At 43.8% G+C, this 18,622-nt stretch overlaps 1 protein-coding gene across 1 annotated transcript; it reads right to left on the bottom strand.

Annotated features, from left to right (window-relative positions):
- Nucleotides 1-3,620: 3,620 nt before the first annotated feature.
- LOC138771840 (keratin, type I cytoskeletal 19-like) lies at nucleotides 3,621-9,916 on the bottom strand. The gene is made up of 7 exons (XM_069951847.1): nucleotides 9,443-9,916; nucleotides 9,276-9,358; nucleotides 9,011-9,167; nucleotides 7,384-7,545; nucleotides 7,063-7,188; nucleotides 6,458-6,678; nucleotides 3,621-3,663 (listed from the first exon to the last, which is right to left on the bottom strand). The coding sequence occupies exons 1-7, from the start codon at nucleotides 9,914-9,916 to the stop codon at nucleotides 3,621-3,623; spliced, it is 1,266 nt and encodes a 421-aa protein (XP_069807948.1).
- Between the last annotated feature and the right edge of the window lie 8,706 nt (nucleotides 9,917-18,622).

The raw sequence follows: 18,622 nt of genomic DNA, 5'->3' as shown, positions 1-18,622 counted from the left end.
CACAAACGGTATTTTTGCGAATATTTTTTTCGCATCTGCCCAATCTGCACCACTGTCGTCAGTGGGGCGAAGAGGGGGCGTTATGGAAGGTGTGGCGCAGCTTTTACCATTTTTTCTTGCATAAAAAACACCAGACTTCATAAATCTCCCTCATAGTATACACTTCGGCCTGGATCGCTAGTGGCCGCAGGGAAAATTGCCACAGGGAAAACAGGTCATGCATCGCGCGCTCCGTCCGCACTCTCCTTTGTGTTAAATGGTGAATTGGGATGTGGTATGGCTGGGATAAACTTCATTGACACGGCAGGGTCACAGCCGGGGTGAGATGTACCTAGGCCCGATAGACTTATCATGGAGTATCCTAGATGGAGATCGTCGTGAGCCAGGGAGTGAAATGCTCTACCGTGTGCATTTCCGGACTCACTGACCCAGATTTATCTAAGGGTATAAATTAGACACTTGTGTAGTCTTCCCACAGCAACCAGTCACAGCTCCTCTTTCAGTTTTCCAGGCCTGAAAGCTGAACTGCGATTGGTTGTTATGGGCAGTCGGTGGAGATCTCAGTCCGCGATCGTTCTTTCAACAACAGTGTCCATTTATTTGGGAAAACACGCCCAGCTTATCCTTGTCTTCTTAATCCTATGCTTGCTCTGTTATAGAACTAATCTTGCTCTTTCACGTAAGCCAATCCCCTCTTTTGAGAAGCATTGAAAGAAGTCTAAAATCTCTCGAAGTCTCATGATCTGCCCTTAGCAATTCAGGGCTCCAAATCGCTATTATTTTCGCAAAATGTAAAGGTTTGACCACTATAAAGATCAAGTAGGATATTAAAGTGTTACCGTCACTTTAAAAACTTTCAGCACGTCATAGAGACATGTAAAAGGTTTTTATTTGTTGGAATAATGGTGTTTAGACCTTCCTCAAACACTAGGAAAAGCACATAGTTGATCTCAGGGATTTTCCTGTCTTTTCCAGAACCCGACTCTTCCAGAGATAAGGGAAGAGAAGTGCTAAGCTTTGTGCTTCTTTCAGCTTTTTTTCTTTTTAACACTGACCAGAGTGTACAAGAATGATATACTGTTCTTAAACATACCCACATAAAAGTTTAGATTTTACAAGGTCCCCATAAGAATTAAAGGGGTAGTGCGGCTGTTAGGGCCCCTGGGACACACAGGACAAGTGGGCCCTACAGCTAAGACCCCCCCACACTGTCCCTACCTGCTTGCAGAGCAGGCCCTAAACGACCGTCCGCAACTGGGCGGCGTTCCCTACGCTGCATGCATTAAGTGCGAAACACAAAACAAGACGAGACAAACTAACACAATAAAGAATAGTCAGCAGGCAAGGTTGGCAACAAACGGGCAGCAGAAGTACCAAGTCAGAATCCACAAGCAAAATCAAGGTCACGAAATCCAGGTCAGAAACACTAATAAACACGGAGCAGAGATACAAGGAAATGTACAAGGAACTAAACGCAATAACAGACAGTAAACAAGGTACAGGGTGAAACAGAAACCAGAGACAATAAGCAGGTAACGAGAGGACAAGGCAAGGAACACAGAGGACTAAAGGAGAACACTGAACCAAAAGACAAAGAAGGTAACAAACAAGCAAGGGATCAGGAAACCAGGAACACAAACAATCTAAGGAAAGGCAGGATCTAGCAGACAGACAAGCTGAACAACGCTATCAAGAGCACTGAGTGAAGGGAGAGGCAAAGGTTTAAGGGATCAGAAGTCCCGGACTCCAAGCTGATAGGTAGAACAGGAGAAACACAGAAAGCCAGAGGTGAGGAGACCTGTCAATCACAACACAGCAGACAACAATCAGTGAACAGACCACAGCAAGGAAAGTGCAGGGAGAACTAAGAAAACATGGACCGGAACACAGATGACATAAGCAGAAAACACAGTAAAACAAGGAACGGATCATGGCCAAAAGCGCAGTCTTTGGCGCAGAGGTCGAAATTTCGTAGCAGAGGGTGGCACTGATGCCTTTTCAGGCGCGATCATGACAGCGGCGCTAAACAATTATTCACTAAATAACACACATTACAAAGTTATACAACTTTGTAATGTATGTTATGTTAGTGAATGGCCCCCTTCCCCGAGTACCCCCCACCCAGGCTAGACCCGGAAGTGTAGTGCTCTATACTCACTTGATTCGTGTCGACCCCCATCCGCCATCTTGGGACAATGATGTCATCTTTGGGAGGCCGGCCAAACCGCTCTGACCGTCCCTTGGGCCCCCACCCCCTCTGCGGCGTCCTCAGCGACTCAGCCGCGATTAGCTGAGCACAGTTATGCTCAGCCAATCGCGGCTGAGCAGCTGATGACGCCGCAAGAGGGGGGGGTCAGCCCGTGGGACAGTCGGAGCGGTTCGGCCAGCCTCCCGAAGATGACATCATTGTCACAAGATGGCGGATGGGGGTCGACACGAATCAGCAGTTAGCTTATCGCGGGGACAAGTGGTCAGCTGAGGTTTCATGATGGACTTCACTGGAGACCTTTTACAATTTATAGGTGGCACAAGTAAGTATGGACTTCACCATTATGGTTATAGTACTGCCCATCTTATCCCATCCAAGAACTTGTCAACACAAAGTCAGCGAGGTGGCCTATGGGGTGGCCATAAAAGGAACCCTGATAGTTTTTTTAGCAGTTTGTACAATTGAAATAATGAAGTAAACATGAAATTGCTTGAATACATTTTTATTATCCATAAAGTCAACAAGGCGCCAAAGAGTCCGGTAAAGAACAGAAATGGGCAGAAAGCGTTCTAAATCCATCAATCTTTATACTGTATAGGTATAATATACATTAATTCTCAGCCTATTGATGGTGACTAAGTATATTCTTCAGTTTGGGGAGTCATCGCTGAAATTTGGTCTGGTTGCATTATTCAATAAGTATCTACTTAAAAATTAAGCTTGTGCTGATTCAAGAACTGTCTTTAACCATTCAGAGCTCCAGATACCTGTGACCTTCACTCTATAATGAAGCCATTTGCGGCCCACGTTCCGAACTTTTACGGCCCCCCAGGTATCCAGCTTGCTATTATCTGCCTGTGTTTTAAAGCATATAGCATGTAGCATGTAAAATGGTCGGCCCTCGCACATGTTCACTTCATCAAATTTGGCACTCTTCGAAAAAAGTTTGGACATGCCTGTTATAGAGTCATTGTCTTTGAAAATAACTTTGCACATGTCATAAGGCTTATCAAAAGTCATTGATCAAATGCAAAGGTTTGCATGTACTCGAGCATGCTCAGTGAGCATGCTCATTAAACATGAAGTTCTGACCACTATAACAATCAATTCAGAAATTAAAGTGTTATTGTCAAAAGTTTTGATTGGTTGGGGTAATGGTGTTCAGGCTCCCTCCAATCACTAGAAAAGCACACTGTTAATTTTGATGTTCTACCATCTTGTGGCAGGAGTTGGACTCCATAGACTTAATATAGAAGCTGACTCCTGCAGTGATATGTGGAGAGTAGTGAGCCAAGGAGAGAAGCGCTCTGCCACACACTTCTTTAGAAGTTTTTTTTTTTAAAAAACTTTCGACATTTTGGTACCACAGCCACGAATGATAAACTATTGTTAAAAATTTCCACACAAAATTTTAGATTTTTACAAGTTCCGGATTAGACTTAATGCTAAAAAACCTAAAGAACAGAAAGAAAGTGGATTCATAACCTGCTTTATGCCGACAGAGCAGAGCTATAGGCCAGAAACTAGAAGCTACCCATCAAAGCCACATGATAATAGCCTAATCTTTCCAGGAGATATTGGCATGCTTCTATCTTCATATGCTTCCATGTATTTCTATCATTTGCTGCTGTGGTGAGAAACTGGAGAGAAAAACAGAAACAGTATTTGGTTATTATATTAGGAAGTAGAGTACACTGTATACCCCTAGTAGGCAACAAGAAAAGATATAACAGTGTATGGCGATGATGTATACATCATAGCTGTTACTGCCTTGCACCTGGTACAGCCAGCCAGTGTACTCTACAGGAGCAGGGACTCCTATCTATAACAGGTATACCTGCTCCACTACATAATTTGCAATTATAGGGAAATCACAATTACAAGGACACCTCTGAACCTGAACAAGGATCCAAATCTTTTCAAATCTCAAACAAAATGTATTTCAGGAGATTCGTTCATCTCTACTATTGGGAATGCTACACAGTGTTGCCGGTACATCTACTTATATCAGAAAGTTATAAAGCACATGTGATGTTGGGTGTTATACAGATCCAGCTCTACCTTAGCTCTGCTACATCACTATATTTTATATAGGTCTACTGGAAAGCAATAGGCATTTTTATAGTGATAACCCTATGTAGATAATTACAGGAGCAGGGACTCCTATCTGCAACAGGAATCCCTGCTTCACTTAATATGTTACAGTATCAGGGAAATCAGGTTCCAAATCTAAAACTTACCGGACCCTCAAAATCTGGTTATTAGTTACTCTCCACTATTAGGAATTCTACATAGTATTGCAGAGAAATCTGTTCATATCAGAGAGCTATAATAAAGCACATGTGATGTTTTAAAGGTCTAGCTCTTCCTCAGCTCTGCTACATCATACATTAGACCATACAGTATGGTCCATTAGACCACATTAGTCCATACATGTTAACTCTTTGTGTTTTATTACTATGTAAATAATACCTTACCTTCTTTATGCTGGGAAATGTGTTCATGAGCCGAAGCCCTAAACAAAAGGGACAAAATGTGAACGTTGATGTTAGTGATTTAAAGACTTACATAATGTTTCTTTAGGTGAATCTACCGAGCCTAAGGAGGGTTAAAATAAAAAATTATTCACAGAATAACACACATTACAAAGTTATACAACTTTGTAATGTACACTCACCGGCCACTTTATTAGGTACACCTGTCCAACTGCACGTTACCACTTAATTTCTAATCAGCCAATCACATGGCGGCAACTCAGTGCATTTAGGCATGTAGACATGGTCAATACAATCTCCTGCAGTTCAAACCGAGCATCAGTATGGGGAAGAAAGGTGATTTGAGTGCCTTTGAAAGTGGCATGGTTGTTGGTGCCAGAAGGGCTGGTCTGAGTATTTCAGAAACTGCTGATCTACTGGGATTTTCACGCACAACCATCTCTAGGGTTTACAGAGAATGGTTCGAAAAAGAAAAAACATCCAGTGAGCGGCAGTTCTGTGGGCGGAAATGCCTTGTTGATGCCAGAGGTCAGAGGAGAATGGGCAGACTGGTTCGAGCTGATAGAAAGGCAACAGTGACTCAAATAGCCAACCGTTACAACCAAGGTAGGCAGAAGAGCATCTCTGAACACACAGTACGTCCAACTTTGAGGAAGATGGGCTACAGCAGCAGAAGACCACACCGGGTGCCACTCCTTTCAGCTAAGAACAGGAAACTGAGGCTACAATTTGCACAAGCTCATCGAAATTGGACAGAAGAAGATTGGAAAAATGTTGCCTGGTCTGATGAGTCTCGATTTCTGCTTGAACATGACAATGAGTTCACTGTACTCAAATGGCCTCCACAATCACCAGATCTCAATCCAATAGAGCATCTTTGGGATGTGGTGGAACGGGAGATTCGCATCATGGATGTGCAGCCGACAAATCTGCGGCAACTGTGTGATGCCATCATGTCAATATGGACCAAAATCTCTGAGGAATGCTTCCAGCACCTTGTTGAATCTATGCCACGAAGAATTGAGGCAGTTCTGAAGGCAAAAGGGGGTCCAACCCATTACTAGCATGGTGTACCTAATAAAGTGGCCGGTGAGTGTATGTTATGTCTGTGAATCGCCCCCTTCCCCGTGTCCCACCACCCCCGCCCGTGTACCCGGAAGTGTGATGTGCATTATACATTACACATTACCTGATCCATGTCGAGGCCGTCCGCCATCTTGTGCCAAACGTCATTTTCGGACGGACGGCCGAATCGCTGCCGCCGCCCCCCCCTCCGTCGCGGCGTCCCTCCTCCGAAGATGACGTTTGGCACAAGATGGCGGACGGCCTTGACACGGATCAGGTAATGTATAATGCACATCACACTTCCGGGTACACGGGCGGGGGTGGTGGGACACGGGGAAGGGGGCGATTCACAAACATAACATACATTACAAAGTTGTATAACTTTGTAATGTGTGTTATTCTGTGAATAATTTTTTTGCGCCGCACTACCCCTTTATGAAATAAGAAAAAAGAAAAAACAGATGCACTTTCTTACAAAAACAGAACCACCTCTGTCCTCAGGTTGTGTGTGGTATTACACCCCTATTTACTTGGTACTGAGCTGTCAAACCCACATCCAAACTGAGGACAGGAGTGTTGTTGTTTCTGAAAGAAAGCAGCCATGCTTTTCTAAGCCTGGATAACCCCTTAAAAAAAAAAATTATCTAAAGAACAATAGACTGGTAGATAGAATGGATCCAGCACATACTTGATATCATGTCCTTCCAGAAGACGTTTGTAGGTTGCAATCTCCATCTCCAGGTGAGTCTTCTGATCCATGAGCAGCTGATAGTCATGATTTAGACGTTCCAATTCGGATCGTATCTTGGCTAGTTGGCCTTCAAGGCTGTTGATCATTTCTTGTAACTGGGCAAGCTGGGAGCTAAATGCGGCTTCAGTTTCCAATAACGTGGACTCCAGAGCGGATTTCTATAGACATGGGGAAAAATGTTATATTCTGCAAATGTAGCTGAAGACATATGTAAAATATATATATATATATATGTACTAAGTATGCAAAAATAGTATGTATTTGTTCATATTCATTTAAATGGAAGAACCCTTGGTCCAATGAGGACTAAAAATATAAACTTGTTTTCTATATGCCTTCTTAGGGTATATAGATGATATAAAACAGAATCCCCCACCTGGGACAACAATGACCACCAACTTCTTGGCCTAGCCATCTCTTCTGTGGTCTCTTCATTTATTCGAGTGGGTGGCATCTAAATGTACATATGGCTGAACAAAATTTCTGCTGTCTTCAAAACTATGCACATGCCTAGCTAGTAGTAACCCCATCTATGGTCCTACCAGGTTGAGTTGGCTTTGCAGTTCAATTTCCAGGGTCTGTACGGTGCGCCTCAGGTCAATGACTTCATTATTAACACACTGAAGTTGTGCGGCCCCTGAGGACATCTCTTGGTTCAGCTCTGCAGTCTACAGTGAAAGAAAGTAAATCAAAGGTTAAAGTTTTCAGCTCAAGCATTATCAACAGTATATATCACGAAGCTTATGGACCTTGGTCAAAAGCAATACCTGGGGTCTCAAGTGTCTATTAAAGACATCTTGATGCTGGACCCTCTACAACCCCTGCCCCTCACACCATTGACATCTCACAGCACCATCTCTTACCCTGTTAAGGAAAATGTTCTCCACCTCCCTCAAATTTCTCTCCATCAGGTTCTCATATTCTTCTCTGACTTCAGACAGGACTCTGTTCAGATCTACAGATGGAGCAGCATTAAGTTCCACATTGACTCTGGCTCCCAGTTGTGATTGCAGAGAATTGATTTCCTTGATAGGAAATATTACCGAATTTAGTATAAGTATGAGGCACAAAGTAAGTACATAATTACTATGAGTTTAAAAAAAACAACAACAGTCAGTAGTACAATAATTCTTGGCACAAATCCTGCTATGAATGGGTTTGGGGACACAAAATGGAGCAACTGGAGTTGGCTTGTAATATAGCCTTCAGTCTGGAGGGTGTAATCAGGAGTCACCTCTTTTCTCATGTTTTTTTCTTAATGTGCAGTTAAGTGTGTGACAATAGTCTTGGTGGTGCCTCAATATTTCCCCTCCATAGTTCTTCCAGTGTTCATTGATCTTGGCTGTCAATTGTATAAGCATTATTATAGTGACACTCCACGTATAGGTTCCCAATCATGTCATGATAACTGCCCAAGATCCTAGTGAGCTGTAGGAAGAGCTTGCAAGTTGAGCCTCACACTGATCTGGATAAATGTTCAAAAAGGAGTAAAATGTCAAAGCTGGATTTTACGGACATACTGTAAATTAAAGTCTTCCATGTCAAAAGGGTTGTCCAGATAGACATATACATAGATTGTTGGGCAATTGGGTAAGAAAAAAAAGCCTAGTGTTAGGAAGTTGAGATCAGTGAGGACCCCACGGTGACAAAACAGTAATGGTGGAAGAGTGATTAGTTAAGTAAGGCTTGTTTTATTTTGGAAAACCACTTTCTCCCTTTAAAAAAAAAACAAAAAAACAGCTTAAACAGCTTTACAGCTTGCACTTAGCTTTAACTTCCTGCTTTGATATGGGGGGGGGGAGGATGGGGCGTTGAATAAGCTCGGCACTGCTGTCTCTCACTTTGACATTACTCATATCTAGAGATGAGTGAACCAGGTTCAGGTTTGAGTCGATCTAAACCCAAAGGATTTGATTAGCGGGGGCTGCTGAACTTGGATAAAGCTCTAAGATTGTCTGGAAAACATGGATACAGCCAATGACTATATCCATGTTTTCCACATAGCCCTAGGGCTTTATCCAAGTTCAGCAGCCCCAGCTAATCAAATGCCGAAAGTTCGGGTTCGGATCGACTCGAGCATGCTCGAGGTTCACTCATCTCTACTAATATCTCCAAGCCCTGGAGACATGCGGGATGTCAGAGGGAGACATAATAGTACTAAAAACATACTAATTGGAGGGAACATACAAACTCTTTGCAGATGTTGCCCTTGGTGGGATTTGAACCCAGAACCCCAGCGCTGCAAGGCTACAATGCTAACCAGTGGGCCACCGTGCTGCCCTTTTGTTAAGTGATGGAAATACCCCTATAAATGTTAGACAGTTCCTCAAACTCTGCTATTTGGATACAGGGATTAGACATATCATCTTAGAATGTATGCTTTGCATTACATGCATTGGGAAGAACTTAGATAGATGGCCAGCATTACCATCCCCAAAAAGGGCAAAATACAATGCATTACAGCTATTGAAAAGCTAGTGATAGCGTTACCTCCTCATTTCTGCTCTTAATTTGTATAAGCTCTTCTTGGAGACATTGGACTTGTATTTCCAAATCTCTTCTTTGCATGTTGAGCCCCTCAAGTGCTTTCTGAAGCTTTGCAACATCTGCCTCAACATGGTTCCTCAAGTTTCTTTCCACCTCATACCTAGATATATCAATATCCAACCATGAACACATTTACTGCCGTCATATTTAGGAGTACTAAGCAATGCAATACATTCAGAGTTATATATGATGGAACTGAAAAACCTACTTGTTTCTAAAGTCATCTGCTGCCAGCTGGCCATTGTCTATTTGTAATACAATGCGGGCATTCCCCACGGTGGCTGAGAAGACCTGGAGAAGCAGAGATACACATTTGATATAGTATCACAACTTTATAGAACTTTACACAAATAAGTTACACCACTGTGACCATACCTGGCTCTGAAGCTCCATGATGGTCTTGAAGTAGTTGCTGGAGTCAGGCAGGTTGCTGGGTGCGTTGTTTGCATACCATTCACAGATCTTCCTCTCCAGTTGGGCATTCTCTTGTTCTAAAGAGCGCACTTTTTCCAAGTAGCATGATAGCCTACTGTTGAGTTGTTGTAAGGTTTCTTTCTCATTTATACTGAGGAGGCCAGAGCTTTTCCATCCATGGTGGCTCTCTGAGATTCTGATGTGGCTTCCATGACTGTGGCTCTTATGCCCATGATAACCAGCAGAAGAATGGGCAGAAAAGGTGACCTTTGAGCCTCCATGGGCCATTGGAGCTTTGTAGTGACCACCAGAATGGGAACTGGAGGAACTCTTGTGGTGGACCTTATGGATGCTTCCATGATGTGATGAGATGTAGCTGGATGCTTTAGGATAATGGCAGGAACCCACGATAGATCTGGAGGAGAAATGGCTCATGATTATCTTCTGTTCTTCTAGACTGGACTCCTGTTATAGCCTTGAAGACAATGGATACATCTGCAGTGCTCCTTCATGCTTTTATATGTGGTAAAATGCATTATATGCCATAATTTATTGGGCTTCTCCTGAATCATTATGGTTTGATAAATTGAAGGAAGCATTATAAAGAAGGAAATTCAGTTCAGGGATTAGTGAGCAAGATGATGGAGAGCTGGAGAAGCATATTAAATGGAACTAATGGTACAGGACATTGCAAGCTGAAGATCGTCACACCCCATGAGAGAGATACTCTAAAAATATAATAAATCATATACGTTATATAATAAATGTCATATTATGATGCCTTATGATAGCAAATAATATAGCTGAACAAAAACATAGTAATTGTGTCTTAAGTGGAGTCATAGCTAGACGTCCTTCACCTGGGGCAAATGGTGGCCATGGTACCTGGTAGGTACTAAATTGTATATTCCGAATTATCAAATGTTCATAGTAAAAGTAAATAAAAATCACTCATATAGATAGAAATCCCTCAGAAAAATATCCCATATGGTATAGCAGGCGTTTGTGCTGTGGTGGACCCTACCTGCTGTCGATACATACAGTGTTTCTCTGAAAATAGGACTTACCCCAAAATATGACCGCCTCATTTTGCTGAATTTTTGGAGTGGGGTTGAGATATGAGCCCTATTCCAAATGTAAGCCAGAGTTACAGTCAGCTGACCAGATCCCTGACACAGGGTGGCTTAACATCAGCCAATCAGTGCCAGACTTGTTATGCTTCGCCCCCACCACCCCAGCACAAGTTGCAGGGGAGACAGGAGTGATAGAAAGATGCACAGTAGGATGCATTGTATATGGGGGGATAGAGGGTATGTGGAGCAACTACAGAGGGGGAAGGGGGTATAAAGTTTGGGTACTACATGCAGAGCGGGGATGTGTAGTGTCCCAGCACAGGTGTGCCACTAACTTCTATTGCACCTGTACAAAGTAACTTGTATCAGGTTTACACAGTGGGATATGGTTCAAGTGTGTTCTGTGTTTTCCCCACAAGGTGTAACCACTGTGTTTCTTGTTAATTGTTGTAAGTCACGTGTTCTTTTTCCTCCTGTCATAGGTGCAGGCTGTCTTCGCTCCATTTTCTGCCCTATCCTCATCTTTCTGTCTTACACCACACAGCCCCACCAATCACTGGGAGGTTTAGTTGACCCCTAGAAAATGAGTTTAGTTCCTGGTGGGAGGGGTTAGTTAGTTCCTAGTTGGTCAGTGGAGAGAGAGCAACGCACAAAACACGTTTCCGGCTGCAGTCAAGTCAGAGCCTGGCTCTGGCTAAGAGACTTAAGTTTTTCACTAAGCAAGCTACCTCAAACATGCATTGCTAGTCACCTCTGGAGGATAGGACGTCCTCTGAGGATCACCTTTATCACAACATGAATACCTTCTACACAGTACAGGGCAGTGACCAGTTTCCAGTGAGGCACTGACCTCAGGGGAACATAGTGCAGTGGTAAGGTTCTGGAAGTCTGCTTCACCCAGAGCAGGGACCTGGGACCTTGTACTACCCTGCCAGGATGGGTACCCCAACACTGTAGGGCATTAGGCGGTCAGGAAACTTGAGTACAAGTATCTCCTCTTCTCCTTAACTACTGTCAGCTACATTATACCGGCAGAGTACATAGCTACATTGGACAGGGCCCTCAAGACGTTCCTCTACTCTACTGTCTTCAATTTCACAGACTACCACTTTTTTGGTCTCCTACCTGCACCTGAAGTTATGGAAGCTATATTTTTTGTGTAGTATGGCAGATATAGCTAGCCTTCACTGCTGCCAGATGTATCCCCCTACTGAGGTGAGTAGTAGGGCATAGGATGTGGATGAATGAAGACAATAGGGTGCTTGGATGAAAAGGCAGATGTAAATAATGGTAAAGGAGAAATTCCAGCACTCACCGGTCGGCGTCTTCCAAACTTTATTTCATAAAGAACATTGCAGGGAGGGGATGGTGGATCAGTGAAGGTGCAGGCGCATCACCTGGGATAGCTATTTCGGGACTCCTCCCTTCCTCTAGCCAGGTCGATTACGTCACACCCGGGGAGGTGCTTTATACACATAGTGGGCGGTGACAAAATGTGAAATAAAAAGTAATGCCAAATCTATATATACAAAATTACAGAAACACACTTAAATCATTACGTTCGTTAAGACCTCCGGCCCCTGTGGCATCTAACCTTGATATCCATAATGATTCTCTTTGTAAAAGCAGCCTGTGACGGTCACCTCCGTCCGGTGGCTGGTTAACTCGTTCCAGACCTAGGAAGCGGAGGGCCCCTGTGTCGCCGGCGTGAACAGATCTAACATGCTCAATGAGCCTGGGGACACCTTTGTTAGATCTTACTGAATAACAATGTTCTTTATACCGGGTCCACAGGGGCCGCTTCGTCTTCCCAACATAGAACCTTTTGCAGGTGCAGACAATCGCATACACTACGAATGAGGTCTTACAAGTAATAAGATCTTTTATCCTGCACTCGTTGCCATTCAGGTTAATGTAAGACACATTCAACATTTTCATGCAATATTTACACTGACCGCACCGTTTATTCCCAGAAATAGGTGCTTGGGTCCGCCAGGTACCAGGGAGATTGCTGCTATCAGTGTTACTGAGTGCATCTCCTATTGTGCCATTTTTGCGGAATGTGACAACAGGTTGTTGAGTGGTGTGTTTGGCGAGACAAGGATCTTGCTGTAGCAAGTGCCAGTATTTATGTATGGCTTTTCTTATCACGTTATTTTGTGGAGAATTTTGAAAAGGAAATGAGAATAGGGGCTGTTCGGTCTGTCTGTTTTTACTACTGTTATAGACAAGTTGTCTCCTGTTAAGCTTTAGGGCCCGTTGGTATTCTGCCTGAACGAGGGGTCTTGGGTAAGCTCGAGCTACCAACCTTTCCTCGAGCTCCAAGCTTGGGAGCTGAAGGAGCTGTCAGTGCTATTCACCCGGCGTAACCGGACCATTTGGCCATAGGGGATGGCGTTGCGGACATGTGCAGGATGGGAGCTGGCATAGTGTAATAATGAATTACAAGCTGTCGGCTTTCTATACACTGATGTATTAAGTATCCCATCTATGACATCTACCTGAACGTCCAAAAACTCAAGGGATTTGCCTCCTATTTTAAAGGTAAAGGCCATGTTCACATTATTAGTTTGATTGAGGTATTGTACGAACTCCTCAAAGGAATTTGCAGTACTGTTCCATACAATGAACACATCGTCCACAAACCGCAGGTAGGTGACGATGTGCTGTATGTATGGATTCTGGGCCGAAAAGACAATATCATTCTCCAACATGGAGAGAAAGAGATTGGCGTAGGTGCAGGAGACAGGCGTGCCCATCGCGGTGCCGATCTCCTGCCCGTACCAATCTCCCTCAAATGTAAAGACATTATTATTCAAAATAAACCGTAAAACCTCACATACAAAAAGCCTAAAATTACTGGGTTTCTGACACCGTAGCATAAACCAATCGATAGCCTCCACACCCGCATCATGAGGGATGCGGGTGTAGAGGCTCTCTACATCAATGGACATGAGAGTATAGTTGTCAGACCATTCAATAGTGTCCAGAGCTTGAATGAAATCCCCTGAATCTTTAATATAACCGATCGTCCCGGGTAATATCGGTCTGAGCACCCAGTCTAGGTATTGAGAGAGAGCTTCAGTTGCAGACCCTATTGCCGACACGATCGGTCGCCCAGGTGGTCGTTCCAAGGATTTATGGACCTTCAGGAGGAAGTACCATCTGGGCGACCTAGGCTCTGAGGGTATTAATCTCTCGGCAGTTTTTTTATCTAGGGCTCCTGATTGACAGTGGATCAATATCAAAAGTGGAGGGGGAAAAATCTTCCGTTAAGCCGTAATTAAGTCCCTTTGCAAGGAGGTCTGTACATTCGGGGGGCAAGGTCTCATTGGAGATATTGATGACGTTGGTTGTGCTCATATTGTTGTGGATCAATGCCAGCTGACTTGCTTCCTTTTCTTTTCTCCTTTGCCTTTGTTTACGTGCTTTCTTTCCTCCTCTCCTGGTTTTACGCCTAAAGGGCCAATGTTCCCCGTCGGGACAGACCTGCTGCTGGTAAGTACTATTCCTTGGGTATGCGGGTCATCGGAGAGACTTGTGTCCGAATCAGTAGTCAGATATTCAGAGTACTTCTTAGGTCCTTTTCTCGTGTATTTTTTATTTTTGTTTCTATATTTTGGTTGCCAATCAAAGATTTTACATTGGTCAAAATCCAGTTTATCCCTCATAAATTTGTCACGTTTTTTCTCTTTCAATTCCTGTTGTGTGGATACTAGCCTTTTGTCTAGTTTTTTCATAAACGCATTGACCTGTTCAGACGGCAATCTAGTGCAATATTCATGTTTAGCTTTACATAGCTCGATTGTGACCAGTTCGTATTCCTTGCGGTTGCGGTTCAATAAGAGGGACATCAGGTTCAGTGCATGTGTAAGATGGGCTTGTTGCCATTCAGTTGTAAACTCCGGGTCATCTTGGAACTGTGATAGAATTTTATAACTTCTCAGTCCACGGGGTACACGTCCGCTATCTTTATATGCCTGTAATTAATTGATCGTCCAGAACAGTCGTACCTCCCTATCAGCGAGGGATGTTATACGGTATTCGAGAGTCTTAAGACTCATGACTTGGACTTCATCTTTGGCATTACAAGACGTAAAAAATGCGCCTGCACCCTCCCTCCTTGCAGTGAGAGATTCTTCAGTATGAACATCCATAGCCTCATTAGACTCCATGGGGGATGGTAGCGTGCACGGCTACAAACAGAGCAAGAGGAAATGTAGTATGGCAGATATAGCTAGCCCGCACTGCTGCCAGATGTATCCCGAAACTGAGGTGAGTAGTAGGGCATGGGATGTGGATGAATGAAGACTATAGGGTGCTTAGATGAAAAGGCAGATGTGAATAATGGTAAAGGAGAAATTCCAGCACTCACCGGTCGGCGTCTTCCAAACTTTATTTCATAAAGAACATTGCAGGGAGGGGATGGTGGATCAGTGAAGGTGCAGGCGCATCACCTGGAATAGCTATTTTGGGACTCCTCCCTTCCTCTAGCCAGGTCGATTACGTCACACCCGGGGAGGTGCTTTATACACATAGTGGGCGGTGACAAAATGTGAAATAAAAAGTAATGCCAAATCTATATATACAAAATTACAGAAACACACTTAAATCATTGCGTTCGTTAAGACCTCCGGCCTCTGTGGCATCTAACCTTGATATCCATAATGATTCTCTTTGTAGAAGCAGCCTGTGACGGTCACCTCCGTCCGGTGGCTGGTTAACTCGTTCCTCCGCTTCCTAGGTCTGGAACGAGTTAACCAGCCACCGGACGGAGGTGACCGTCACAGGCTGCTTCTACAAAGAGAATCATTGTGGATATCAAGGTTAGATGCCACAGGGGCCGGAGGTCTTAACAAACGCAATGATTTAAGTGTGTTTCTGTAATTTTGTATACATAGATTTGGCATTACTTTTTATTTCTCATTTTGTCACCGCCCACTATGTGTATAAAGCACCTCCCCGGGTGTGACGTAATCGACCTGGCTAGAGGAAGGGAGGAGTCCCGAAATAGCTATCCCAGGTGATGCGCCTGCACCTTCACTGATCCACCATCCCCTCCCTGCAATGTTCTTTATGAAATTGAAATAAAGTTTGGAAGACGCCGACCGGTAAGTGCTGGAATTTTTCCTTTACCATTATATTTTTTGTGTATTGCACTAAAGCACTAAATAAACAGCCGTTTTTCTGGTTAAGTCATTTGACTCTGTCTATTATTGTGCACCAGCACACCAGCATACACTTGGGCTATCCAAACCAGGGGAACCAAGGCTCGTCCGACCAGGGGAGGGTAACAACACCACTACAGGCTACCATGAAAAGTGCCCAAGTGACCCCACACCAAGCTAGCAGCCACAACACCTGTAAGCTAACTCTTGACAGGACATTACCAACCCCTGTGGTTACCGCAGATGTATACAGTACAGTATAAGGGAACAATTACAAGGGGGTGAGGGAAGTATGCAGTAGGGGGACTACCTGCAGAGGGGGGATGTATACAGGATGGGACAACAACTATTGAGGGGGGAGGGAGGTATGTTCGCCTAACTACTGAAGAACTTACAGCATAGGAGCCTAACAACACTGGGGCAAACAGTAAGCAGCTAATTACCATAGTACAAAGTGGGCTACAGTGTAGAGGCAATACCATGTTTATCCGAAAATAAGACCTATCCAGAAAATAATCCTTAGCCCTCTATTTCATTGTATCAGCACATCTCCGTACATTGCTGATACAAAGGAATAGGAGAGAGGAGCCCTGTAATCCTGCATAGTGCAGAGAAGTGGGATTTTCACCTGCTCCATTACACAGCATTAATACCTGACCAGAAGAGGTCAGAGCACCAGAGCACAGCAGGAGCGAGGAGGGGTAAGCATTACCTTGGGAAGGATAATGCTTACCCCTTACCCCATTATCTCTTGCTGACAGTTTATGATTGGGTTTTAGTTTTGCAGCCTGTGGCTCACCAGGTTGCAGAACTACAACCCCAACCATGTAATGTTAACAGTTCATGATGGAAGTTTTGCATCCTTTGGTTGCAGAACTAGAATCCCCATTAAAGTTCATGCTGGGAATGGTAGTTTTACAACAGCTGTAGAGCCACATATTGCAAAACAATAATTAATGGACAGTGGCACAGTACATTAGAGGAGAAAGTTGCACAGTAAATTAGTGGGCACAGTGGTTCAGTACATAAGAGGGAATAGTAGCACAATACATTAGAGGACAGTAGTACAGTACATGAGAGAGAGAGAGAGAGAGAGAGAGAGAGAGAGCAGTGGCAGTGTACATTAGAGGAGATAGTGGTACAGTCTATTAGAGAGGACAGTGGCTCAGTACATTAGAGTACAATTGCATAGTTCATTTGGGCGTGATAGCATTAGGTGACAGTGGTATAGATCATTTGGGCATGGTTGTGCAGAACATTAGGGACTGTGGCACACTTCATTAGGACACAGAAGATCCAGAGGAAACAGCCATCTTCTGTATGAGGGCTGCACATGTTGGCCATTTGCTGTATGGAGGCTGCATTTGGGGCCATCTGCTGTATGGGAGCTGCACATGGGAATCATCTGCTGCACGAAGGCTGCACATGAGAGCCATCTACTGTATGGGTCCATCTACTGTATGGGGTCCATCTACTGTATGAGGGCTACACATTGGGCCATCTGCTATATGGGGGCTGCACATGGTCGACATCTACTAGATGGAAGCTGAACATAGGGGGGCCATCTACTTTATATGGGCTGCATGGGATTCATCTATTATATGGGGACTGGACAGATGGGGCCATCTGCAGTATAGGGGATATTTCTATTGGGGTAACGGCAGAGAGTGTGCTATTTACTATACAACTGCTGATCATAAGGTCGATCTACTTCAAGGGCACTGCACAGAGGGGGGTATCTACTGTATAGTTACTGCACGGGGGGGGGCATCTGAGGTATAAGGGCTTACCATGGGGGCCCTCTATTATATGGGAGCTGCACATAGGGGGCATCTACCATACGGAGACTCCAGAGAGGGGGCCGTCTACTATGTGGGGATGACAAAAGGGGGGCATTCATTATATAGGGTCAGCACAGAGGGGGCCTTCTACTATACGTGGACTGCAGAGAGTGGGCTATCTACTATATTGCAGTTGCACAGAGGGACATAATACCTTAAGGGGCTTAATACAATATTGAGGACAGAGTTGGGCCTACTCACTACTCACAAAGGCACAAAGATGTGGAGTTTGTAAAGAGATGAGAATGGTGAAAGATTGAGAACCTTAAAATGTTTGTCTAGTGGATTCTGCATAGCTAAGTTGTGGCTGGAGGAAGTTTTCATGGTAGCCGAGGCCGAATGGAGAAGAAAATGAATAGTGAGAAACTCTGATCAGAGAAAAAGTCTCCTTATGATTTACTCAGAGAAGACCCCCTGTGAATCACTGGGTATAACTGCACTGTAGTCAATTATATGGTATGCAGAGATTGTGTATAGCTGTGCCTACCTCCTATATGGTCCCTTTATGAGGTCATATTGGTCTTTGTACAGGGAATTTTATTCAGTAGCAGAGTAGTCGTACCTATTTTATCATAAATAAGTGTGGTGGCTAAAAGGGGTCCCCAAGAATGGTTTCCTCTAGTGGGCCCAAGGTTCTCCAGTCTGATACTGCATCATCTCCATTTACTTTTCGTTCTGCTTATCCTGCTGTATATCATGTACAAGTGGGGGCAGAGCTGGTAGATGTATAAAACTTCTAGACTAGTTCTTTGCACCATCACATCTGGAAGGGAAACATCCCATGCAAGGCCTTTGTGAACACAAAGTCACTCAGGTATGTGGCCCATTGGGTCTCCATCAAAGAAACCAAGATAGGTTTTTAGCAGTTTGTGAAGTTGAAATAATGACGTAAACATAAAATTGCTTGAATACATTTTTATTATCCATAAAGTCTATAAGGCGCCAAAAAGTCCAGCAAAGAACAGACATGACCAAGCATTCTAAATCCAGCAATCTTTATACTGTATGGGATATATATATATATATATATATATATATATATATATATATATATATATA

This window comes from Dendropsophus ebraccatus, chromosome 14, assembly GCF_027789765.1.
Source record: "Dendropsophus ebraccatus isolate aDenEbr1 chromosome 14, aDenEbr1.pat, whole genome shotgun sequence".
In the NCBI taxonomy this organism is placed as follows: Eukaryota; Metazoa; Chordata; class Amphibia; order Anura; family Hylidae; genus Dendropsophus; species Dendropsophus ebraccatus.
Note: the sequence above shows the minus strand (reverse complement) of the source record. Positions and strands in the feature narration are given on the sequence as shown.